At 46.1% G+C, this 26500-nt stretch overlaps 1 protein-coding gene across 1 annotated transcript in view; it reads left to right on the top strand.

Moving 5' to 3' along the window:
- Window positions 1-22435, top strand: part of LOC139265468 (transmembrane protein 255B) — a 113322-nt gene extending 90887 nt beyond the window's left edge. Inside the window, exons 7-9 of the mRNA XM_070882485.1 lie at window positions 3995-4154; window positions 16205-16354; window positions 22289-22435. Coding sequence (XP_070738586.1) covers window positions 3995-4154; window positions 16205-16354; window positions 22289-22435 — 457 coding nt within the window. The remainder of the gene's footprint in view (window positions 1-3994; window positions 4155-16204; window positions 16355-22288) is intronic.
- Window positions 22436-26500: the final 4065 nt, after the last annotated feature.

Here is a 26500-nt window from a genome sequence, read left to right as displayed (position 1 = left end):
GTTACACAGCACACATCCTGGTATAGTGATGATGAAGGCCATCGCCAGGTACCATGTATGGTGGCCAGGAATTGATTCTGAGCTGGAAGCATGCGTGCATCAGTGCAACATCTGCATGCAGCTCAGCAAAGCACCAGCGGAATCGCCGCTGAGTCTGTGGACCAAACCTTGGTCCAGGATCCATGTAGATTTTGCAGGTCCTTTCCTGGGCAAGATATTTTTAGTGGTGGTGGATGCTTATTCGAAGTGGATACAATGCACAATCATGTCATCCAGTACGTTCACAGCAGCCATAGAGAATCTCAGTGTCATGTTCGCGACACATGGTCTGCCTGACATAGTGGTGAGCGACAATGGGTCGTGCTTCACCAGTCAGGAGTTTCAGGAGTTTATAAAACTTAATGGCATAAAACATGTAAGGTCAGCATCCAACAGGCAAGCAGAACGTGCAATCCAAATTATCAAGCAAAGCATGAGGAGAGTAACCCAAGGAACACTGCAGACCCATTTGTCTTGCATACTGCTGAATTATGGACAAGACCCCACACACACACAGGGGTCTCGTCTGCTGAACTAATGATGAAAAGAGGTCTTAAGACCAAGTTATCTCTTGTACACCCGGATTTAAGTAATCATGTTAAATACAGAAGATAGAGTCAACAAGGGTACCACGATCGCGCAACTGTGTCACGCGAAATTTCTGTTAATGATCCAGTGTATGTGTTGAATTATGGTCAGGGTCCCAAATGGATCGCTGGTACAGTCATGGCCAAGAAGGGCAACAGAGTATTTGTTATTAAGCTCAAGAATGGGCAAACTTGCAAGAAATACATGGATCAAACAAAGCTGAGGCACACAGACGAGCCAGAGCAGTCGGACGAAGAAACCGTCGACGACCAACCAATCTACCAGCAGCCTTCAGTGGACTCAAGGGTCATCAGTGAACCCGGCATTTCCATCACAGACTTTCCATCAATAAAAATGGACTTGCAATTCCTGACATGGCCACTGCCACCCGCAACAAGTCAAACATCCAACCACAACAGACTCCGCACATTCACCTAAGGCCAGGATCGAACTGAGACGGTCAACCTGGGAGTATAAAGCACCGGACCGTCTCAACCTGTGAAAGACTGTGATAAGATCTCAGAGGAGGGTATTGTCATGTATGTACATTCTGTTTGTAGCCACCAGATGGCGTCATTGTTGGAGGCCACTGAGCAGCACGCACATGGTGCTGCTCTGGTATAAAAGGCCAGCCATTTTGTGAGTCAGGCACTTTGGGCCTAAATAAAGCAGAGCCAAGGTTGTACCTTGCTTAGTTAAACACTACTCAGTTTGAACCTTTATTGCATACATAACACTCACCATCTCCCTTTGACATTTAATGGCATTACCATCGCCAAATCCCCCACCATCAACATCCTGGGGGACACCATTGACCAGAAACTTAACTGGACCAGCCACATAAATACTGTGGCAAATAGAGCAGGTCAGAGGGTGGGTATTCTGCGGCAAGTGTCTCACCTCCTGACTTCCGAAAGCCTTTCCTCCATCTACTAGGCACAAGTCAGGAGTGCGATGGAATAATCTCCATTTGCCTGCTGAGTGCAGCTCCAACAACACTCAAGAAGCTCGACATCTTCCAGGATAAAGCAGCCCGCTTGATTGGCACCCCATCCACCACCTTAAACATTCACTCCCTCCACCACTGGCACACCGTGGATGCAGTGTGTATCTTGGCCTTTATTGCAAAGGGGATGGAGTATAAAAGCAGGGAAGTCTTGCTGCAGCTATACAAGGTATTGGTGAGGCCACACCTGGAATACTGCGTGCAGTTTTGGTTTCCATATTTACGAAAGGATATACTTGCTTTGGAGGCAGTTCAGAGAAGGTTCACAAGGTTGATTCTGGGGATGAGGGGGTTGACTTATGAGGAAAGGTTGAGTAGGTTGGGCCTCTACTCATTGGAATTCAGAAGAATGAGAGGTGATCTTATCGAAACGTATAAGATTATGAGGGAGCTTGACAAGGTGGATGCAGAGAGGATGTTTCCACTGATGGGGGAGACTAGAACTAGAGGGCATGATCTTAGAATAAGGGGCCGCCCATTTAAAACAGAGATGACGAGGAATTTCTTCTCTCAGAGGGTTGTAAATCTGTGGAATTTGCTGCCTCAGAGAGCTGTGGAAGCTGGGACATTGAATAAATTTAAGACAGAAATAGACAGTTTCTTAAACGATAAGGGAATAAGGGGTTATGGGGAACGGGTGGGGAAGTGGAGCTGAGTCCATGATCGGATCAGCCATGATCTTATTGAATGGCAGAGCAGGCTCGAGGGGCCATATGGCCTACTCCTGTTCCTATTTCTTATGTTGTTATGTTCTTATCTACAAGATGCACTGCAGCAACTCGCCAAGGCTTCTTTGACAGCACCTCCCAAACCCGCAAACTCTACCACCTGGAAGGGCAAGGGCAGCGGGCGCATGGGAGCATCTCCACGTTAACCCTCCAATCTACACACCATCCTGACTTGGACGTATATCGCTGTTCCTTCATCGTCGTTGGGTCAAGATCTTGGAACTCCCTCCGTGACAGCACTGTGGGAGCTCCTTCACCACACAACTGCAGGGTTCAAGAAGGTGACTCATCACCACCTTCTCGAGGGCAATTAAAGATGGGCAATAAATGCCGGCCTTACCAGCGATGGCCACATCCCATGAATGAATTTTTAAAAATACAGCACAGTAGTAGGCCATTCTCTCATCATGTCTAGGCCGGCTCTCAAAGAGTTATCATTTGGTCCCACTTCCCTACTCCTTCCCAGCTGCCTTGCAAATGTTTCCTTTTTAAATATGTACCAATTCCCTTGTGAAAGTACTGTTAAATCTGCGTCCACAAACCTTTCAGGCAATGCATTCCAGATCATCATAACTCGCTGATTAAAAACGTTTCTCCTCATTCCCCCTGACATTTTTGCCAATTATCTTAAATCTGGTCCCCAAACCTCCTACCGGGGGAAACAGTTTCTCCCCATTTACTCTATCAAAACCCCTCATAATTTTGAACACCTCTATTAAATCTCCCCTTAATCTTCTCTGCTTTAACGAGAGCACCTCCAGCTTCTCCAGCCTCTCCAGATAACTGAAAGCCCTCATCCCTGCTACCATTCCAGTAAATTTCCTCTGCACTCTCTCCAAAGCCTTGTGAGCCTGACACTGCATCTGGCTCCTGCTGTATCTGATCTTTCAGAATTGGTGGTAACTTTGCAAGTACATTCTGAGGGGGAAAATTGGCCCTTTTTATAGCCCCGTTAGCACCTCCGGGGGGGGGGGGGGGGGGGGAAGACAATTTTTGTCCGGGGGGGGGGAGACATTACCACCTCCTGAGAAATTTCCCAGGTGGTTGTGGAGGCGCTGGCTTGGCAGTGCTGCGTCCTGCGGTTAACGCCCCTTGCCGTCGCACAACAGGTGATGATGTCACCACCATGCGTGGCAACCCCTCGCCACCCCGCATCAACCCCTTAACGCCCCGCGGGGGAAATTGCACTGCGGGGCCATGAGGCTGGCACGGGCGAATTTCAACGCTAGCTTAGCGGGTTGCGAAGCTGGGGACATCCGCTCGGGGGGGGGGGGTGATTAAAGGGGCAATTCCACATTGGGGGCGGGACTTTGGCGCCGGACGCTAAAAGTCCCGGCCCCAGAAGGTTACCGAACCCAAATGGGGCGCGGGGCAATTTCGCCCCCAGATTTCCTAGCACTGCCTCATTGAGCATAACACTTAATCAATGACAAACTTGCTAGTTAAAATACACTTGAATAGCATTGGTGGCATACACGTGGGATTCTAACTGCTCCATCAAGTTTGTGTCAGAAAATCTCTTGCGTTACAAACTGATTTAAGATGGGTGGGCACTTAATCAAGAGATCAGAACTTAGTCCACTCTTATCTGGTTAGAAATTCATTCATCAATTAAGCACTTTTCTTTCTACAGTGGCGGCTATTTGAACAATTACTTCGAGTTTGTTGGAGTGAAGAGTTGCCAAGAGGTGCACTTTGTATACATCATGATTTGGCTGGTAACAGCGCTGAATGTGTCTGCCTTTCTTTTGGGAATTATCACCACTGCCATTCTTGGCAGCTTTAAAAACATGGTAAGACAATGTAAAATTGCCAAGAACGATCTGATCTTCGATGAGGAATGTTTTTTCTTTCAGGTGCAGTCAGTTAGTGGTCAAAGTATTTATAGGGTGAATGCTTAGATTTACTCAAATTAAGCAATGTTTTTTGTTGTGCTTTAATACCTGTGTAAACACATAAAGCACATATAAAGAAAGCTTGCATTTCTGAAGCATCTTTTATCTTCTTAGATAACTCTCTATTCATGTTGCTACATTACCATATGACTGAATGTTTGCAACAAGCCTCCTGTGAGACAGCTTATCAAATGCCTCTGTAAATCTATAAACTCTGCATCTACTGCATTTCCTCTATCGACGCAGTGATGTCCAAGAAACTGTAGTAAACTTGTTGAACACAACCTGTGCTAAAAATTTCCTGCTGACTGTTCTCTTTCCCATGCATCTGTAAATATTCAAATTTGATCTCAATTATAAGAACATAACAATATAAAAAATAGGAACAGGAGTAGGCCATACGGCCCCTCGAGCCTGCTCTGCCAATCAATAATATCATGGCTGATCTGATCATGGACTTAGCTCGACTTCCCCGACTGGTCCCCATAACCCTTTATTCTTTTATCATTTAAGAAACTGTCTATTTATGTCTTAAATTATTCAATGTCCCAGCTTCCACAGATCTCTGAGGCAGCAAATTCCACAGATTTACAACCCTCTGAGAGAAGAAATTCCTCCTCATCTCTGTTTTAAATTAGCGGCCCCTTATTCTAAGATCATGCCCTCTAGTTCCAGTCTCCCCCATCAGTGGAAACATCCTCTCTGCATCCACCTTGTCAAGCCTCCTCATAATCTTATACGTTTCGATAAGATCACCTCTCATTTTAGAAACATAGAAACATAGAAAATAGGTGCAGGAGTAGGCCATTCGGCCCTTCTAGTCTGCACCGCCATTCAATGAGTTCATGGCTGAACATGCAACTTCAGTACCCCATTCCTGCTTTCTCACCATACCCCTTGATCCCCCTAGTAGTAAGGACTTCATCTAACTCCTTTTTGAATATATTTAGTGAATTGGCCTCAACAACTTTCTGTGGTAGAGAATTCCACAGGTTCACCACTCTCTGGGTGAAGAAATTCCTCCTCATCTCGGTCCTAAATAGCTTACCCCTTATTCTTAGACTGTGACCCCTGGTTCTGGACTTCCCCAACATTGGGAACATTCTTCCTGCATCCAACCTGTCTAACCCCGTCAGAATTTTAAACGTTTCTATGAGGTCCCCTCTCATTCTTCTGAACTCCAGCGAATACAAGCCCAGTTGATCCAGTCTTTCTTGATAGGTCAGTCCCGCCATCCCGGGAATTAGTCTGGTGAACCTTCGCTGCACTCCCTCAATAGCAAGAATGTCCTTCCTCAGGTTAGGAGACCAAAACTGTACACAATACTCCAGGTGTGGCCTCACCAAGGCCCTGTACAACTGTAGCAACACCTCCCTGCCCCTGTACTCAAATCCCCTCGCTATGAAGGCCAACATGCCATTTGCTTTCTTAACCGCCTGCTGTACCTGCATGCCAACCTTCAATGACTGATGTACCATGACACCCAGGTCTCTTTGCACCTCCCCATTTCCTAATCTGTCACCATTCAGATAATAGTCTGGCTCTCTGTTTTTACCACCAAAATGGATAACCTCACATTTATCCACATTATACTTCATCTGCCATGCATTTGCCCACTCACCTAACCTATCCAAGTCACTCTGCAGCCTCATAGCATCCTCCTCGCAGCTCACACTGCCACCCAACTTAGTGTCATCCGCAAATTTGGAGATACTACATTTAATCCACTCGTCTAAATCATTAATGTACAGTGTAAACAGCTGGGGCCCCAGCACAGAACCTTGCGGTACCCCACTAGTCACTGCCTGCCATTCTGAAAAGACCCCATTTACTCCTACTCTTTGCTTCCTGTCTGACAACCAGTTCTCAATCCATGTCAGCACACTACCCCCAATTTCATGTGCTTTAACTTTGCACATTAATCTCTTGTGTGGGACCTTGTCGAAAGCCTTCTGAAAGTCCAAATATACCACATCAACTGGTTCTCCCTTGTCCACTCTACTGGAAACATCCTCAAAAAATTCCAGAAGATTTGTCAAGCATGATTTCCCTTTCACAAATCCATGCTGACTTGGACCTATCATATCACCTCTTTCCAAATGCACTGCTATGACATCCTTAATAATTGATTCCATCATTTTACCCACTACCGATGTCAGGCTGACCGGTCTATAATTCCCTGTTATCTCTCCCTCCTTTTTTAAAAAGTGGGGTTACATTGGCTACCCTCCACTCCATAGGAACTGATCCAGAGTCAATGGAATGTTGGAAAATGACTGTCAATGCATCAACTATTTCCAAGGCCACCTCCTTAAGTACTCTGGGATGCAGTCCATCAGGCCCTGGGGATTTATCGGCCTTCAATCCCATCAATTTCCCAAACACAATTTCCCGACTAATAAGGATTTCCCTCAGTTCCTCCTCCTTACTAGACCCTCCGACCCCTTTTATATCCGGAAGGTTGTTTGTGTCCTCCTCAGTGAATACCGAACCAAAGTACTTGTTCAATTGGTCCGCCATTTCTTTGTTCCCCGTTATGACTTCCCCTGATTCTGACTGCAGGGGACCTACGTTTGTCTTTACTAACCTTTTTCTCTTTACATATCTATAGAAACTTTTGCAATCTGTCTTAATGTTCCCTGCAAGCTTCTTCTCGTACTCCATTTTCCCTGCCCTAATCAAACCCTTTGTCCTCCTCTGCTGAGTTCTAAATTTCTCCCAGTCCCCGGGTTCGCTGCTATTTCTGGCCAATTTGTATGCCACTTCCTTGGCTTTAATACTATCCCTGATTTCCCTTGATAGCCACGGTTGAGCCACCTTCCCTTTTTTATTTTTACGCCAGACAGGAATGTACAATTGTTGTAGTTCATCCATGCGGTCTCTAAATGTCTGCCACTGCTCATCCACAGTCAACCCCTTCAGTATCATTCGCCAATCTATCCTAGCCAATTCACGCCTCATACCTTCAAAGTTACCCTTCCTTAAGTTCTGGACCATGGTCTCTGAATTAACTGTTTCATTCTCCATCCTAATGCAGAATTCCATCATATTATGGTCACTCTTCCCCAAGGGGCTTCGCACAATGAGATTGCTAATTAATCCTCTCTCATTACACAACACCCAGTCTAAGATGGCCTCCCCCCTAGTTGGTTCCTCGACATATTGGTCTAAAAAACCATCCCTTATGCACTCCAGGAAATCCTCCTCCACTTTATTGCTTCCAGTTTGGTTAACCCAATCTATGTGCATATTAAAGTCACCCATTATAACTGCTGCACCTTTATTGCGCGCACCCCTAATTTCATGTTTGATGCCCTCCCCAACATCACTACTACTGTTTGGAGGTCTGTACACAACTCCCACTAACGTATTTTGCCCTTTGGTATTCTGCAGCTCTACCCATATAGATTCCACATCATCCAAGCTAATGTCCTTCTGAACTATTGCCTTAATTTCCTCCTTAACCAGCAATGCTACCCCACCTCCTTTTCCTTTTATTCTATCTTTCCTGAATGTTGAATACCCCTGGATGTTGAGTTCTCAGCCCTGATCATCCTGGAGCCACGTCTCCGTAATCCCAATCACATCATATTTGTTAACATCTATTTGCACAGTTAATTCATCCACCTCATTGCGGATACTCCTTGCATTAAGACACAAAGCCTTCAGGCTTGTTTTTTTAACAGCCTTTGTCCTTTTAGAATTTTGCTGTACAGTGGCCCTTTTTGTTCTTTGCCTTGGGTTTCTCTGCCCTCCACTTTTCCTCATCTCCTTTCTGTCATTTGCTTTTGCCTCCTTTTTGTTTCCCTCTGTCTCCCTGCCTTGGTACCCATCCCCCTGCCATATTAGTTTAAATCCTCCCCAACAGCACTAGCAAACACTCCCCCTAGGACATTGGTTCCGGTCCTGCCCAGGTGCAGACCGTCCGGTTTGTACTGGTCCCACCTACCCCAGAACCGGAATTTTGTGAATTCCAATGAGTAGAGGCCCAAATTACTCAACCTTTCCTCTTAAGTCAACCCCCTCATCCCCGGAATCAACCTTCTCTGAACTGCCTCCAAAGTATATCCTTTTGTAAATATGGAAACCAAAATTGCACGCAGTATTCCAGGTGTGGCGTCACCAATACCTTGTATAGCTGTAGCAAGACTTCCCTGCTTTTATACTCCATCTCCTTTGCAATAAAGGCCAAGATACCATTGGCCTTCCTGATCACTTGCTGTACCTGCATACTATCCTTTTGCACAATTGGGTAAAGTCCACATTACCTGGTGTTTGGAGAAGAATCCTGCTTCAGAATTATTGATCTGGAGATGTCTAGAGATCGTGCACATGCCTCTTATTCCACTTCAATTTTGGGCAATGCTCTTGTCACAGCTTCTGCTTAATTTTATTTTTTAATTTCTAGAGCGACAGAAAATACAGGCACAGTGTTAAAGCTGGAGTACCCCCAAGTTAATAATTGTGTCCCAGTTCATGTCCTCTCACCTCCCTCACACTTGTATGCTTCATCTAGCCTGTTTCCATGGTTTCTTAGAAAAATATGTTGTGGAACCAACCAGGGAGCAGGCTATTTTAGATCTGGTAATGTGTAATGAGACAGGATTAATTAATGATCTCATAGCAAAGGATCCTCTAGGGAAGAGTGATCATAGCATGTTAGAATTTCAAAGTCAGTTTGAGGGTGAGAAACTTGGGTCACAAACTAGTGTCCTGAACTTAAATAAAGGCAATCACAAAACTATGAAGACAGAGTTGGCAAAAGTGGAATAGGAATATAGATTCAAGGATAAGATGGTAGATAAGCAGTGGCAGATATTTAAGGAGATATTTCATAACTCTCAGCAAAGATATATTCCAGTGAGAAAGAAAGACTCTACGAGAAGGATGAACCATCTGTGACTAACTAAAGAAATTAAGGATGGTATTAAATTGAAAACAAAGGGTACAATGTTGCGAAGATTAGTGGTAGGCCAGAGGATTGGGAATTTTTTAGAAACCAGCAAAGGATAACCTCTTAGAAACATAGAAACATAGAAAATAGGTGCAGGAGCAGGCCATTCAGCCCTTCTAGCCTGCACCGCCATTCAATGAGTTCATGGCTGAACATGAAACTTCAGTGCCCCCTTCCTGCTTTCTCGCCATAACCCTTGATCCCCCGAGTAGTAAGGACTTCATCTAACTCCCTTTTGAATATATTTAGTGAATTGGCCTCAACTACTTTCTGTGGTAGAGAATTCCACAGGTTCACCACTCTCTGGGTGAAGAAGTTTCTCCTCATCTCGGTCCTAAATGGCTTACCCCTTATCCTCAGACTGTAACCCCTGGTTCTGGACTTCCCCAACATTGGGAACATTCTTCCTGCATCTAACCTGTCTAAACCCGTCAGAATTTTAAACGTTTCCATGAGGTCCCCTCTCATTCTTCTGAACTCCAGTGAATACAAGCCCAGTTGATCCAGTCTTTCTTGATAGGTCAGTCCCGCCATCCCGGGAATCAGTCTGGTGAATCTTCGCTGCACTCCCTCAATAGCAAGAATGTCCTTCCTCAAGTTAGGAGACCAAAACTGTACACAATACTCCAGGTGTGGCCTCACCAAGGCCCTGTACAACTGTAGCAACACCTTCCCGGCCCCTGTATTCAAATCCCCTCGCTATGAAGGCCAACATGCCATTTGCTTTCTTAACCGCCTGCTGTACCTGCATGCTAACCTTCAATGACTGATGTACCATGACACCCAGGTCTCGTTGCACCTTCCCTTTTCCTAATCTGTCACCATTCAGATAATAGTCTGTCTCTCTGTTTTTACCACCAAAATGGATAACCTCACATTTATCCACATTATACTTCATCTGCCATGCATTTGCCCACTCACCTAACCTATCCAAGTCACTCTGCAGCCTAATAGCATCCTCCTCGCAGCTCACACTGCCACCCAACTTAGTGTCATCCGCAAATTTGGAGATACTGCATTTAATCCACTCGTCTAAATCATTAATGTACAATGTAAACAGCTGGGGCCCCAGCACAGAACCTTGCGGCACCCCACTAGTCACTGCCTGCCATTCTGAAAAGTACCCGTTTACTCCTACTCTTTGCTTCCTGTCTGACAACCAGTTCTCAATCCACGTCAGCGCACTACCCCCAATCCCATGTGCTTTAACTTTGCACATTAATCTCTTGTGTGGGACCTTGTCGAAAGCCTTCTGAAAGTCCAAATATACCACATCAACTGGTTCCCCTTTGTCCACTTTACTGGAAACATCCTCAAAAAATTCCAGAAGATTTGTCAAGCATGATTTCCCTTTCACAAATCCATGCTGACTTGGACCTATCATGTCACCATTTTCCAGATGCACTGCTATGACATCCTTAATAATTGATTCCATCATTTTACCCACTACTGAGGTCAGGCTGACCGGTTTATAATTCCCTGTTTTCTCTCTCCCTCCTTTTTTTTAAAGTGGGGTTACATTGGCTACCCTCCACTTCATAGGAACTGATCCAGAGTCAATGGAATGTTGGAAAATGACTGTCAATGCATCCGCTTTTTCCAAGGCCACCTCCTTAAGTACTCTGGGATGCAGTCCATCAGGCCCTTGGGATTTATCGGCCTTCAATCCCATCAATTTCCCCAACACAATTTCCCGACTAATAAAGATTTCCCTCAGTTCCCCCTCCTTACTAGACCCTCTGACCCCTTTTATATCCGGAAGGTTGTTTGTATCCTCCTTAGTGAATACCGAACCAAAGTACTTGTTCAATTGGTCTGCCATTTCTTTGTTCCCCGTTATGACTTCCCCTGATTCTGACTGCAGGGGACCTACATTTGTCTTTACTAACCTTTTTCTCTTTACATACCTATAGAAACTTTTGCAATCCGCCTTAATATTCCCTGCAAGCTTCTTCTCGTACTCCATTTTCCCTGACCTAATCAAACCCTTTGTCCTCCTCTGCTGAGTTCTAAATTTCTCCCAGTCCCCAGGTTCGCTGCTATTTCTGGCCAATTTGTATGCCATTTCCTTGGCTTTAATACTATCCCTGATTTCCCTTGATAGCCACGGTTGAGCCACCTTCCCTTTTTTATTTTTACGCCAGACAGGAATGTACAATTGTTGTAATTCATCCATGCGGTCTCTAAATGTCTGCCATTGCCCATCCACAGTCAACCCCTTCAGTATCATTCGCCAATCTATCCTAGCCAATTCTGGCTTCATACCTTCAAAGTTACCCTTCTTTAAGTTCTGGACCATGGTCTCTGAATTTACTGTTTCATTCTCCATCCTAATGCAGAATTCCACCATATTATGGTCACTCTTCCCCAAGGGGCCTCGCACAATGAGATTGCTAATTAATCCTCTCTCATTACACAACACCCAGTCTAAGATGGCCTCCCCCCTAGTTGGTTTCTCAACATATTGGTCTAGAAAACCATCCCTTATGCACTCCAGGAAATCCTCCTCCACCGTATTGCTTCCAGTTTGGCTAGCCCAATCTATGTGCATATTAAAGTCACCCATTATAACTGCTACACCTTTATTGCATGCAGCCCTAATTTCCTGTTTGATGCCCTCCCCAACATCCCTACTACTTGGCAAAGAGAAGATAGATTGAGAGTAAACTACCAAGAAATATAAAAACAGACAGTAAGAACTTCTACACTTATATAAAAAGGAAGTGAATAGCTAAAGTAAATGTTGGTCCCATAAAGGATGAGACTGGGGAATTAATAATAGGAAACAAGGAAATGGCAGAGACTTTGAACAAATATTTTGTATCGGTCTTCACGGTAGAAGACATGGAAAGCATCCCAATAATAATAGATAATCAAGGGGCTATAGGGAGGGAGGAACTTAAAACAATCACTATCACTAGAGAAAAAGTATTAGGCAAACTAGTGGGACTAAAGGCTGACTAGTGGGACTAAAGATCCCCTGGACCTGAGGGCTTGCCTCCTAGGGTCTTACAATAAGTGGCTGCACAGATAGTGGATGCATTAGTTGTAATCTATCAAAATTCCCTGGATTCTGGAGCGGTCCCAGCGGATTGGAAAACCACAAATGTAATGCTCTTATTCAAGAAAGGAGAGAGACAGAAAGCAGGAAACTATACACCAGTTAGCCTAACATCTGTCATTGGGAAAATGCTGGAGTCCATTATTAAGGAAGTAGCCGCAAGTTATTTAGAAAATCAAAAAACAATCAAGCAGAGTCAGCATGCTTTTCTGAAAGGGAAATCGTGTTTCACAGATTTGCTGGAGTTCTTTGAGGATGTAATGAGCAGGGTGAGTAAAGTGGATGTGGTGTTTTTGGATTTCCAGAAGGCATTCGATAAGATGCCACATAAAAGGTTACTGCACAAGATAAGAGCTCACGGGGTTGGGGGTAATATATTAGCGTGTATAGAGGATTGGCTAACTAATAGAAAGCAGACAGTCAGGAAAAATGGGTCATTTTCAGGTTGGCAAACTATAACCAGTGGGGTAACACAGGGATCAGTGCTGGGGCCTCAACTATTTACAATCTATATTAATGACTTGGATGAAGGGAGCGAGTGTACTGTAGACATATTTGCTGATACAAAGATGGGTGGGAAAGCAAGTTGTGAGGAGGGCACAAAGAAATCTGCAAAGGGATATAGACAGGCTAAGTGAGTGGGCAAAAATTTGGCAGATGGAATATAATGTGGGAAAATGTGAGGTTATCCACTTTGGTCGACCAAATAAAAAAGCAAATTATTATTTAAATGGAGAGAGACCACAAATGCTACAGAGGGATGTGGAGTTCCTTGTACATGAAAGACAAAAAGTTAGCATGCAGGTACAGCAAGTAATTAGGAAGGCAAATGGAATGTTAGCCTTTATTGCAAGGGGGATGGTTTATAAAAGTAGGGAAATCTTGCTACAAGACTACACCTGGAGTACTGCATACAGTTTGGGTTTCCTTATTAAAGAAGGGATACTCTTGCATTGAAGGTAGGTCAGAGAAAACATAGAAACATAGAAAATAGGTGCAGGAGTAGGCCATTCGGCCCTTCGAGCCTGCACCGCCATTCAATGAGTTCATGGCTGAACATGCAACTTCAGTACCCCATTCCTGCTTTCTCGCCATACCCCTTGATCCCCCTAGTCTAACTCCTTTTTGAATTTTTAGTGAATTGGCCTCAACAACTTTCTGTGGTAGAGAATTCCACAGGTTCACCACTCTCTGGGTGAAGAAGTTTCTCCTCATCTCGGTTCTAAATGGCTTACCCCTTATCCTTAGACTGTGACCCCTGGTTCTGGACTTCCCCAACATTGGGAACATTCTTCCTGCATCTAACCTGTCTGAACCTATCAGAATTTTAAACGTTTCTATGAGGTCCCCTCTCATTCTTCTGAACTCCAGTGAATACAAGCCCAGTTGATCCAGTCTTTTTTGATAGGTCAGTCCCGCCATCCCGGGAATCAGTCTGGTGAACCTTCGCTGCACTCCCTCAATAGCAAGAATGTCCTTCCTCAGGTTAGGAGACCAAAACTGTACACAATACTCCAGGTGTGGCCTCACCAAGGCCCTGTACAACTGTAGCAACACCTCCCTGCCCCTGTACTCAAATCCCCTCGCTATGAAGGCCAACATGCCATTTGCTTTCTTAACCGCCTGCTGTACCTGCATGCCAACCTTCAATGACTGATGTACCATGACACCCAGGTCTCGTTGCACCTCCCCTTTTCCTAATCTGTCACCATTCAGATAATAGTCTGTCTCTCTGTTTTTACCACCAAAGTGGATAACCTCACATTTATCCACATTATTCTTCATCTGCCATGCATTTGCCCACTCACCTAACCTATCCAAGTCGCTCTGCAGCCTCATAGCATCCTCCTCGCAGCTCACACTGCCACCCAACTTAGTGTCATCCGCAAATTTGGAGATACTACATTTAATCCCCTCATCTAAATCATTAATGTACAGTGTAAACAGCTGGGGCCCCAGCACAGAACCTTGCGGTACCCCACTAGTCACTGCCTGCCATTCTGAAAAGTACCCATTTACTCCTACTCTTTGCTTCCTGTCTGACAACCAGTTCTCAATCCATGTCAGCACACTACCCCCAATCCCATGTGCTTTAACTTTGCATATTAATCTCTTGTGTGGGACCTTGTAGAAAGCCTTCTGAAAGTCCAAATATATCATATCAACTGGTTCTCCCTTGTCCACTCTACTGGAAACATCCTCAAAAAATTCCAGAAGATTTGTCAAGCATGATTTCCCTTTCACAAATCCATGCTGACTTGGACCTATCATGTCACCTCTTTCCAAATGCGCTGCTATGACATCCTTAAGGTTCACTAGGTTGATTCCTACAATGAAGGGGTTGTCTTATGAAGAAAGGTTGAGCAGGTTGGGCCTATACTCATTGGAGTTTAGAAGAATGAGAGGTGATCTTATTGAAACATATGAGATTCTGAGGGGGCTCGACAGTATAGATGCTGAGAGGATGTTTCCCCTCATGGGGGAATCTAGAACTAGGGAGCATAGTTTCAGAATAAGGGGTTACCTATTTAAAATGGAGATGAGGAAGAATTTCTTCTCTCAAAGGGTCGTGAATCTTTAAAATTCTCTACCGCAAAGAGCTGTGGAGACTGGGTCATTGAATATATTTAAGGTGGAGATTGACAGATTTTTGAATGATAAGGGAGTCAAGGGTTATGGGGAACGGGCAGGAAAGTGGAATTGAGACCAAGATCAGATCAGCCATGATCTTATTAAATGGCGGAGTAGCCTTGAGGGGCCAAATGGCCTACTCCTGCTCCTATTTCTTATGTTCTTAAGTTCTTATGTGATATCATCATCAGTGCAGTGCATGTACAGTATTTTGTTTGCATTTGTTGTTGAAATTACTTCAGCTAATTCCTGCAAAGTTACCAAATAACGGTAATAGGGTAAATCAGCTGCAGGAGGGTAGAAACAGTTTGGGGCAGTGGTAGCCATTTATTCCATACCGGCTGGCTTTCCAAATTAATCAGTGTAGAAAGCATATTTTTGGAGCAGAGCAGGAGCACTGCCATTAGATGATCTAATAAACTGAACTGAGATTCTATGCTAGACCATGTCTACAATTAGAATCACATTAATATCTTTAAATATTCAATGAATGAATATCTTAAATTTTAAGGAGTTTGAATGTACTGGAGCAAAGCACTAAAAACAATATTTATAGCTGAAAAATTGAAAATGATTAATCAAGTACCAGCATTAGTAATTCAGTGGGGTATGAAAAAGTATTAGGCAAATCCTTTTTTGTTTTGTTTTGAGGAGCAGAAATTCAGCTGAGTTGTGTATCATTTTCAATGTTGCGGTCTCACTTAGCGTAATATTCTGATGTATTTTGATATAATTTATATTATTTCATCGTGCGTTTGTCACACCTTTTTTTCATTTGTTACCTATTTTCCTGAAGATGATGCCCTTGTAAAAAATATTTGCAGCATTGTACTGTGAATTTATTTAGAATCGGTAAAGAGGACAAAATTCCCCAGCGTTCGAGCGTTTGGCGGCAGTAACCCAGTCGGGGTGGGATTTCCTGTGGCCGGCACAGCCCGGCCACGTAATTGGGAATACCACCCCTCACAGGCAGTGGAGCGTAATGTTGCGCGATCCACTTCCTGTTGGGGCGGTATCATTGGCGCTACTTGGGCGCGATTGGCAGCGCTACGCGGCTTCTCCGCTGAGTCGGCCAAAAAAAATGGCAGCACGGCGCAGCTCCCCTTTAACTTCCTCCCCAGGAACGGATGTGGGCCCGGTTCGTGCCCTCCGGAGGTGCTAACGGGAGGCGCACAACAGGTGAATTTCGGCCCCAAATTATTTTGTTTTAAGCTAGCACGATAATTGCAGTGTAGCTTATCTTACCAATAAAGCCACTGCTCGGTTTGGTGCTTTGAAACATTCTGTCTGTGCTAATGCTAGGCGTCTCTCATTGGACCTGATGTTAGCATCCAGCTCTTCAACATTCAAAATTCCAGACATAAGTCCAAGGAACAGATGCAGATACAGCCTACGCTATCTCCAACAGCACCTCTCCTGCTACAAGAACAAGGGGTAGACACAATGGAGCTGGTATGTTGTGTTTTTGTTTTGTGAATTTAGAAGAGGGCATACTATTCCAATATGGCTTCACCAGTGATCTATAGAAAGCTGGAAATAACTTTGTTTTGACTTTTGACCAAATAAGTCTCTCCTCATCTTGGATTTGTTTTGCTGATAACGTCACATTGTCTGTCTGGAAATGGTCAGTCAAGAAGAATTCTTTTCCTTTTCCATTAAGGTAATAACATCAATTAGGCTTTTCCCTTCCCTGAATTTCCCATTTTGGCCCATTGCAAAATATGACCCTTTCATCATGCACAAGATAGTTAATATGTCCTTACTATACAGTACAAATGCGCACGAGGCCCATACTAGAGAGAAGGTGACTCTGTGACCAGTCCTTTATTAGCCAGCACTGAAGTGATGAAGGTGGGCGGAGCTTCCCCTTTTATATCTGAAAGTCCAGGTTAGGAGTGTCTCCCACAAGTTCATCACCTAGTGGTCAGTGTTCTCACGGTGTACAACTTAGGTCAGTTTATACATGGGTTACAATGATAGTTGAATACATGACATCACCTCCCCCCCAAAGTCTTATTGGGATCACAGGTTAAATCTCTCTGGTGGTTTACGCTCCCTTGTAGAGCGTCTGAGTTGGGGCTCCGGTTGTTGGGCGCTGGCCTGAGTGTCTGCTGTTAGCGGTGCCTCAGGCCTGTCCGGACTGCCCACAGTGACTGCGCTCTCCTCCACTTGGTTTCGGTGTTCGGTCACCTGTGGTGGAGTAAACTCTACGTCGTGTTCTTCCTCTGCTTCTTCTATGGGGTTGCTGAACCTCCTTTTTGTTTGATCCACGTGTTTGTGGCAGATTTGTCCATTGATAAGTTTAACTACCAGAATCCTATTCCCCTCTTTGGCAATCACGGTGCCTGCGAGCCATTTGGGCCCTGCATCGTAGTTGAGGACAAAGACAGGGTCATTGACATCAATACATCGCGCCCTCGCATTCCTGTCATGGTAGTCACATTGTGACCGATGCCTGCTCTCAACAATTTCTTTCATGGTGGGGTGTATGAGGGATAACCTGGTTTTGAGCGTCCTTTTCATTAGCAGCTCTGCGGGTGGAACCCCTGTGAGCGAGTGTGGTCGGGATCTATTGGCCAACAGGAGGGGTGATAAGCGGCTTTGTAGAGAACCCCCTTGGATTCTGAGCATCCCCTGTTTGATTATCTGCACTGCTTGTTCCGCCTGGCTGTTTGAGGCCGGCTTGAACGGTGCCGTTCTGACATTGTTGATACCATTTCCTGCCATGAAGTCCTGGAACTCAATGCTTGTAAAGCACGGGCCATTGTCGCTGACCAAGACGTCTGGTAGATCATGGGCGGCGAACATTGCCCGTAGACTTTCTACCATGGCAGAGGATGTGCTTGAATTGAGAATGTCACATTCGATCCATTTGGAGTAGGCATCTACTACAACCAAAAACATTTTTCCCATGAAAGCACCTGCGTAGTCCACATGGATGCGTGACCAAGGCTTGGCGGGCCAGGACCAGAGGCTAAGGGGGGCTTCCCTGGGGGCACTGCCCAGCTGAGCACATGTGTTGCACCTGCAAACACAAAGTTCCAGGTCTGCATCTATCCCTGGCCACCAAACGTGTGACCTGGCAATTGTCTTCATCATGGCAATGCCCGGGTGCTCATTGTGGAGTTCTCGGATGAACGCCTCTCTGCCCATCTGGGGCATGACTACTCGGTTTCCCCATAGTAGGCAATCGGCCTGAATCGAGAGTTCATCCTTGCACCTGTGAAATGGTTTAAATTCCTCAGGGCATGCCCCGTGCGTGGCTGCCCAGTCCCCATTCAGGACACATTTCTTGACTAAAGACAACAGCGGGTCTCTATTTGTCCAGACTTTAATTTGACGGGCTGTCAGCCTTCGCTTTCGAAAGCTTCAACAGCCATGACCATCTCAGCAGCATGCTCGGTTGCCCCCTCAGTGGTGGCTAGTGGGAGCCTGCTGCGTGCATCGGCGCAGTTTTTAGTGCTCGGTCTGTGCCGAATTGTATAGTCATAGGCGGCTAACGTGAATGCCCACCTCTGTATGCAGGCCGACGCATTTGTATTTATGGCCTTGTTGTCAGCCAAAAGGGACGTTAGGGGTTTGTGATCTGTCTCCAGCTCAAATTCCCTGCCAAACAGGTACTGGTGCATTTTTTTTACTGCATATACACATGCAAGCGCTTCCTTTTCTACCATCCCATAGCCCCTTTCTCCCTGGGACAGACTTCTGGTGGCATAAGCTACCGGCTGTAACTGACCCTTGGCATTAACATGCTGCAACACACACCCGACCCCATAGGACGACGCATCACACGTTAACACAAGTTTCTTACATGGGTCATATAGCGTTAACAGATTGTTGGAACATAACAAATTGCGTGCTCTATCAAAAGCCCTTTCCTGGCTGTCCCCCCAGACCCATTCGCGACCTTTGCGTAGGAGCACATGTAGCGGCTCTAACAGCGTGGTCAATTTGGGAAGAAAGTTACTAAAATAGTTCAGGAGCCCCAGGAAAGAACACAGCTATGTCGTGTTACGGGGTCTGGGTGCTCTCTGGATCGCTTCCGTTTTGGACGCAGTAGGTCTGATCCCGTCTGCTGCTACCCTTATCCCCAGGAATTCTACCTCTGGAGTTACGAAGACGCACTTCGCCTTTTTCAGTCGCAGACCTACCTGGTCCAGTCTGCGTAACACCTCCTCCAGGTTGCGGAGTTGTTCTTCAGTATCGCAACCCGTGATGAGGATGTCTTCTTGAAAAACCACCGTCCCTGAATCGACTTGAGGAGACTTTCCATATTTCGTTGGAAGATCGCGGCGGCCGAGCGAATCCCGAACGGACATCTGTTGTACTCAAATAACCCCTTGTGTGTCGTGATGGTAGTCAGCTTCTTCGACTCACTTGCCAGCTCATGGGTCATGTAAGCTGAGGTCAGGTCCAGTGTTGAAAAAAGTTTGCCACCAGATAGTGTCGCAAAGAGGTCCTCCGCTCTTGATAGCGGGTACTGGTCTTGGAGTGACACCCGATTGATGGTGGCCTTATAATCACCATATATCCTGACCGACCCATCCACCTTGAGCACTGGCACAATCGGGCTTGCCCAGTCACTGAATTCGACTGGCGAGATGATGCCTTCCCTCAGCAGGCGGTCCAATTCGCCTTTTATCTTTTCCCGCATCACGTACGGCACCGCTCTGGCCTTGTGGTGTACTGGCCTGGCGTCCGGGTTTATGTGAATCACTACCTTGGCACTCCCCATGAAAGTGCCAATGTCGGGTTGAAATAGTGAGTCAAATTTGTCCAGGATCTGTGAGCACGATATTTGCTCCACAGAAGAAATTGCATTGACATCGCCCCATTTCCAGTTCATGACAGCAAATCAACTCCTCCCCAGCAGTGCGGGACCATCCCTGGGACAATCCAGAGTGGCAACCTGTTCTCCGAATCTTTGTGGGTCACAACTACCGTGGTGCTGCCGAGCACCGGAATGATCTCCTTTGTATATGTCTGTAGCTGTGCGTCAATCGGCAATAATTTCGGCCTCCTGGCCTTGGACAACTTGTTGAACTGTTTGATACTCATCAGGGACTGGCTGGCCCCCGTGTCTAGCTCCATTGATACTGGGATGCCATAGAGGAGCACTTTCATCATTATCGGTGGCGTCCTGGTGTATGAACTGTATATGTGCTCCACATGAACTCGCTGAACTTCAGCTTCCAGCGATTTCCCCCAGTGTCCATTTGGCCTCGTAGGGCTTACATCGGGCCCGTCCTCCTCGTACATCAACCTGGCTGCAGACTTCCTGCACATATGCGCCAAGTGACCACTGACGTTGCAATTTCTGCAGGTATATTGCTGATATCTGCAAGCTCTGGCTGTGTGTTTGCCTCCACACCTCCAACATGAGCTGTTGTTGGAAACAAAAGGTCCATTACCAGTCGATCGTCTCTGACTGTCTCTGTAACTGTCCTTAAGCGCACCATTGACACGTGTTGATAGCCCCATTACTGGCCGCATTGTCCCTTGCAATGGTATGAATCACCATTCAGCTAGCCATTGTCTCTGTTGAAATCCCCCTTTGGGTTCGACTACAGGCTCGGGCATGTCCGATTGCCCATGTCTGCCTGGAGAACTGTGTGCCGCGTTAACAATGTTGACTACCTGTCTATTTGCTGCATTTAAACCAAGATTTTTGTCAAACATCATTCTGGTCTCTTCCTCCCCTGAGATAAATGTCTGGGCCATCAAAGCCGCCGTTTCCAGGGTCAAGTCTTTGGTCTCAATCAGTTTCCTGAAAACCCCAGCATGCCCGATGCCCTCAATAAAAAATTCTCACAGCATCTCCGCTCTGCATGCATCTGGGAACTTACATAGGCTCGCCTGTCGCCGGAGGTCTGCCACGAAGTCTGGAATGCTTTGCCCTTCTCGCCGCCGGTGCGTGTAAAACCGGTGTCCCGCCATGTGCATGCTGCTCGCCGGTTTAAAGTGTTCCCCAATCAAATTACTGAGCTCTTCAAAAGTCTTGTCCGCCGGCTTCTCTGGCGCTAGAAGGTCCTCCATCAGGGAGTACGTCCTGGATCCACAAACCATCAGGAGATGAGCCCTGCGTTTGTCGGCCGAATCCTGTCCCAGCCATTCCTTAGTGATGAAACTTTGCTGCAGTCTCTCAATAAAATCTCCCAATCATCACCAACACAGTACCTCTCGTCTGTGCTGCTAGTGGCCATGCTCGCGTGCTTTAAATCCCAGTTTCTCGTCGCCAATAATATGTCCTTACTATACAGTACAAATGCACACGAGGCCCATACTTGAGAGAAGATCACTCTGTGACCATTCCTTTATTAGCCAGCACTGAAGTGATGAAGGTGGGTGGAACTTCCCCTTTTATACCGGAAAGTCCAGGTTAGGAGTGTCTCCCACAAGTTCACCACCTAGTGGTCAGTGTTTATCATGGTGTACAACTTAGGTCAGTTTATACATGGGTTACAATGACAGTTGAATACATGACAATAGTCATTCCTGTTCGAACATGTATTGCCATATAAAATGAGTTCTGACGAAAGGTCATCAACCTGGAACGTTGACACAGATGCTGCCTGACCCGCTGAGATTTCAGCATTTTCTGCTTTTATTTCAGATTCCAGCATCCGCAGTATTTTGCTTATGCATTACCATATATTTGGCTACATTAAAATCCATCTTACATTACTTAGCTCAATGACTTAATTCCACCAAATCTCTTTGAAAGGATAGAAAAACTAAATTAGGTAGAATAAAACAGTAGCACCAGGCTGAGAAAGTACTAAAGAAGAACAGGCAGGAAGGAACAAGCAGAATTGAACTGTTTACGTTTTACAACAATTTTGGTTCCAATGTTTTAAGTCTTTGCTTTTGTTGTTTATTGAATATTATTGTAATATGATTGAACATTGAACTGACATTGAACAGACTTATTAATGTCATATTATTGTTTGTTTCAGTATCATAGTGCATGAGCTAAAAACTTACAAATCCAGTTGGTCCAGGAAGACCATCATATCTCTGAACTTGCAAGCAATCACAAAGGTTAAATCAGATGGAGATTCTCCTATTTCAATGTAAAATGAGGCAGGAATCAATTTCTTAACCTGTAGCAGAGCATTGTCCTGTGAGAACCTGGTTACTGTACCTTCCCAAAAGAAATTTACAAATACATTTCAAACACTTCCACATCCTTTCCTAAATGATATAACTGCTGTGGTGATAGTACACTGTCTGGTGGATATAAGTTGTAACGAACAAAAATAACTTGGATCATAAAAGCATTTCCAGATTCTTACATTTAACATTTGTACTAATTACGGAAAAAATGTACATTGTAAAAAAATACATTGAAATGATAATCACTAGTGTTGTCTTTCTCTCCTCCAGAGGCCCACTGTCCAATACATGTCTATGCCAATGGCTGCATCTTCACCTTGCTGCAATTTTAACCCCACCAAGATGGACAGCAACCCTCCAGCATTTGCCCCATTATATAATTTGTTGCCAGAAAATCCAGTGGCATATCCAATATGATCACTTATTCTGTGCCTGTGTGCAATGACAAACTACCCCGGTACTAAAATCTGAGGCCTAAAAGGATTAGACTGCAAGGGGAAGATCTTGACTTATGCACTGGTGTAAAACGGGTGATAGATAGAAAGTTGGCAGCCCATTTTACCCCACTTTTCCCGATTTTTATTTCCATTGACCTCAATGTAAAACGATGTAATATGGGCAGTCGGCTCGCTATCACCCATTTTACATTATCGCACACAATCAAGATCTTCCCCATGAAGTTTTAGTCAGAGTGTGATGTATGTATTGGTTTCACTTTGTTAAACAATTGTATATATTTATATCGTACAAATTGTATTTTTCAATATATTAGCTGCTATAATAGAACTCATTTATAAAGAAAATATGTAACATTCCAGCTAAATTTACCATGTAATGGAATGGAATAACCTGTTACTCCAGCTTGTAATGGAAACCTGCAGCAAATCTGACTTTCAGCCCATGAGGAACAACACAAGGCACCATACAGACCAATGGGACTTCAGTTTCCAAAGCACATAATCATCCGACAGGTACTGAGTTTCAGGATTAATCATTTCAGTTCCCCTGGAATGCTCCCCTGTCCGGCCTCGCATCTTCCACTTGCCATAAAAATAGGTATGTAAAAAGGAAGAGATTAGAAAAAGTAAACGTGGGTCCCTTACAGGCAGAGACAGGAGGAATTATAATGGGGAATCAGGAAATGGCAGAGACTTTATACAAATACTTTGTACCTGCCTTCTCGGTAGAAGACACAAAAAAATATTCAGGAAATAATGGGGGCCCTGAAATGTAGTGAGAATGAGGAACTTAACGAAATTAGTATTAGTAACGAAATAGTACTGGAAAAATTAGTGGGTCTAAATGCCAACAAATTCCCTGGACCTGATGGCCTACATCCTATGGCTTTAAAACATGTACAAGGTAGATGCAGAGAGGATGCTTCCACTCATTGGGGAATGTAGAACTAGGGGGCATAGTTTCAGAATAAGGGGCCGCCCATTTAAAACAGAGGTGAGGAGGAATTTCTTCTCTCAGAGGGTTGTAAATCTGTGGAATTCTCTGCCCCAGAGAGCTGTGGAGGCTGGGTCACTGAATATGTTTAAGGGCTTGTTGCGTGTAGCAGCATTCTTGCTGGGGAGAATTTTTCCAGACTTTTACAACCATTGCAAGTAGCGATGTTGACAGCGAGATTGAGTTATAATGGCCCAGGCTCTGCATGCTCTACAACAGAGAGCCATGTGATAGACAGATCTTTGAGCGCAAAGGGAATAACGGGTTATGGGGAGCGGGCAGGGAAGTGGAGCGGAGTCCATGATCATATCAGCCATGATCTTATTGAATGGCGGAACAGGCCCAAGGGGCCTACTCCTGCTCCTATTTCTTATGTTCTTATGTGGCTGCATTGGTTTTGAGAGACACTGGATGCATTGGTTTTGATCTTCGAGAATGCCCTAGAACGCGGCAAGTGGAGAAACGTAAAATGATCCAATTTTATAGGAGAAATAGAAAAACAAAATATTTTTTAACAGGTGAGAGACTGGGAAATATTCCCAGTCAGAGAGTATTCAGACGGACCCGGGTGTCCTTGTACATGAATGTTACATGCAGGTACAGCAAGCAATTAGGTAAGCAAATGGTATGTTAGCCTTTATTACAAAGGGATTGAGTATAAGAGTAAGGGGGACCGAAATTGCCCCTTTCCATAAGGCCTTTGGCCGCCTGCAAGCGGCGGCCACAGGTCGATGCGCAATGGCTGCCGGGTCGCGGCAGACTGGCCGACATTTGCGACATTGCCCTGGAGGGTTTTTCCGGCAGTGTGGATATCCGCCCACTCCCCCCCACTTCCGCCCCGCCCCTGCAGATGCGTCGTTAACGATGTCATTAGATTGCGCTCCGCCTCGAGCCCACCCTGGAAGCTAAATTCAGCTCGAGTCGTCTTCCGGCCGCCTGTAGGTGCCAACGACAGGTTTTCTGGGTCGGGACACACTGCTTCACTGCTTCCGCAAGAACGCCAGCGACATTTAAAGGGCATGTTGCGTGTCGCAGCATTCTTGCCGGGGAGATTTTTTTCAGCCATTGCGAGAAGCTGTATTTGACAGCGGGATTGAGTTATATTGGCCCAGGCTGTTCATGCTCTACAACAGAGAGCCATGATTGAGGAGGCTGGGCTTGCAGAGGAGAACTAAGTGGGTCACTGCCGGCAGCGGAACGCCTCCTGCGCATGCACCGGGAAGGACCTCAGGAAGGGCCTGCTTCAGGAGGAGGGTCAGGTACGCAGAACCCCAGCACCACATAATGGACCAGGTGGAGAGGAGGCAGCATACACAGCAGCCAGATGCTTGCCAGCTCTAGAGGACCAACAGAGCAGGAGGGAGAAGACGGAACAGAGGAAGACACCTACACAGACGTGGTGGTAGAAGGCCCTATCGTCAAAGGGTCTACAGACAGCATTTCTCCTTCATGGACCTGACAGATGACCAGTGTCTCTGGAGACTGCGATTCCACAAGGACATCGTCACAGAGCTGTGCAATCTCCTGCAGCCAGACCTGCAGCCTCAAACAAGGTTGAGGGCAACGCGGACCGTTGCATTAAATGCCACTAACGCACTCAATTTCTATGCGACTGGATCTTTTCAAGCTGCAACAGCAGACATCGCAAACATCTCCCAGTTCGCCGCGCATAGCTCCATCCGTCAGGTGACAGATGCCCTGTATAAAAGGAGGAGGGAGTACCTAACCTTCCCGATGAGCAGGGAGAAACAGCTGGAGAGGCAGACTGCATTCGTCAGGATAGCGAGCCTCCCCGGGGTTCAGGGCCCCATCGACTGCACCCATGTCGCATCGAGGGTGCCACAGAACAATCCTGAGATCTTCCGTAACCGCAAGTGATTCCACTCCCTCAATATCCACCTGGTGTGCGACCACAACGGCAAAATCATGGCAGTTGATGCCCGGTATCCTGGCAACAACCACAATGCTTTCATCCTGCGGCAGACCGGTGTGCCAGGCGTCTTTGCTGGTCCAAACCAAGATTGCGGCCGGCTCCTTGGACACAAGGGCTACCGACTCGGCCCTTGGCTGCTGATCCCTCTTCGCCACCCCAGGATTGCAGCACAGCAATCATACAGTGACTCTCCTTCAGCCAGCAGATGCAGCATTGAGCAGACCATCGGGATTCTTAAACGGAGGTTCCGTTGCCTGGTTCGCTCAGAAGGAGTGCTGCAGTACTTGAGCGAGCGTATCCCTCTTCGTGGTCATCTGCTGCATGCTTCACAACCTGGCAATCATGAGGGCACAACCATCGGAGGACGAGGCAGCAGTGCCGCCTGAGGAGGAGGACCAGGAGGAGGAGGTGCAGGATGTGGGGCAGCGGCCACGCGGGAGGTGGTGTCGCCATCCGGACCCTGCAAGGGAAGTCCTAAACCGTCTCGTTGCTGCTCGTCTCCGCTGAGTCCATCCGCACTTTAACTTTCATCTGTGCATCTCCATGGGAAAACCAACAGGCCCTTTCACACAGCATTCCCCACACTGAAATGAGAGGCCTGCGCAGATATTCAAACCCAAATTAAAGATTTATTACGCCAGAAATAATGGATCCACAAAACATACACATTATCAATTCTCACCCTCGTGCATTTCCTTATAACCCCTCTTACGCATTCCTCCTCTGGAACTACGTCGCAGTGTCTGCATCGTGGCTCTGGGAAGGCTGCTGTGTTTCAGGTCTAGATGGTACAGATGTCCTTCTAGGATGCCCTCGACCAGCTCTGGCCCGGGAAGGGCCGGCTGCAGACTGAGCCTCATCCTCCTCGGTGCCTTCAGTCGGAATTGGCCGGGGTGATTCTATCGTTGAGAAATGGCGGAGTGGCAGGTCTTGGCTCAGGACTGCTTTGATCCTGGGAGAGCACATCGGGAACCTGCCCCGATGGGCCTGCGCCACGCTCCGGGGGGCAGCACCTCACCATCGCCACCGATCTACTGGGGCACAGCTCGGTGGGGTGGCGCGACACCGGAAGGTCCCCCGTGGACCACGGTGGACCC

This window comes from Pristiophorus japonicus, chromosome 6, assembly GCF_044704955.1.
Source record: "Pristiophorus japonicus isolate sPriJap1 chromosome 6, sPriJap1.hap1, whole genome shotgun sequence".
In the NCBI taxonomy this organism is placed as follows: domain Eukaryota; kingdom Metazoa; phylum Chordata; class Chondrichthyes; family Pristiophoridae; genus Pristiophorus; species Pristiophorus japonicus.
This window is presented reverse-complemented; position numbering and strand designations above follow the sequence as displayed.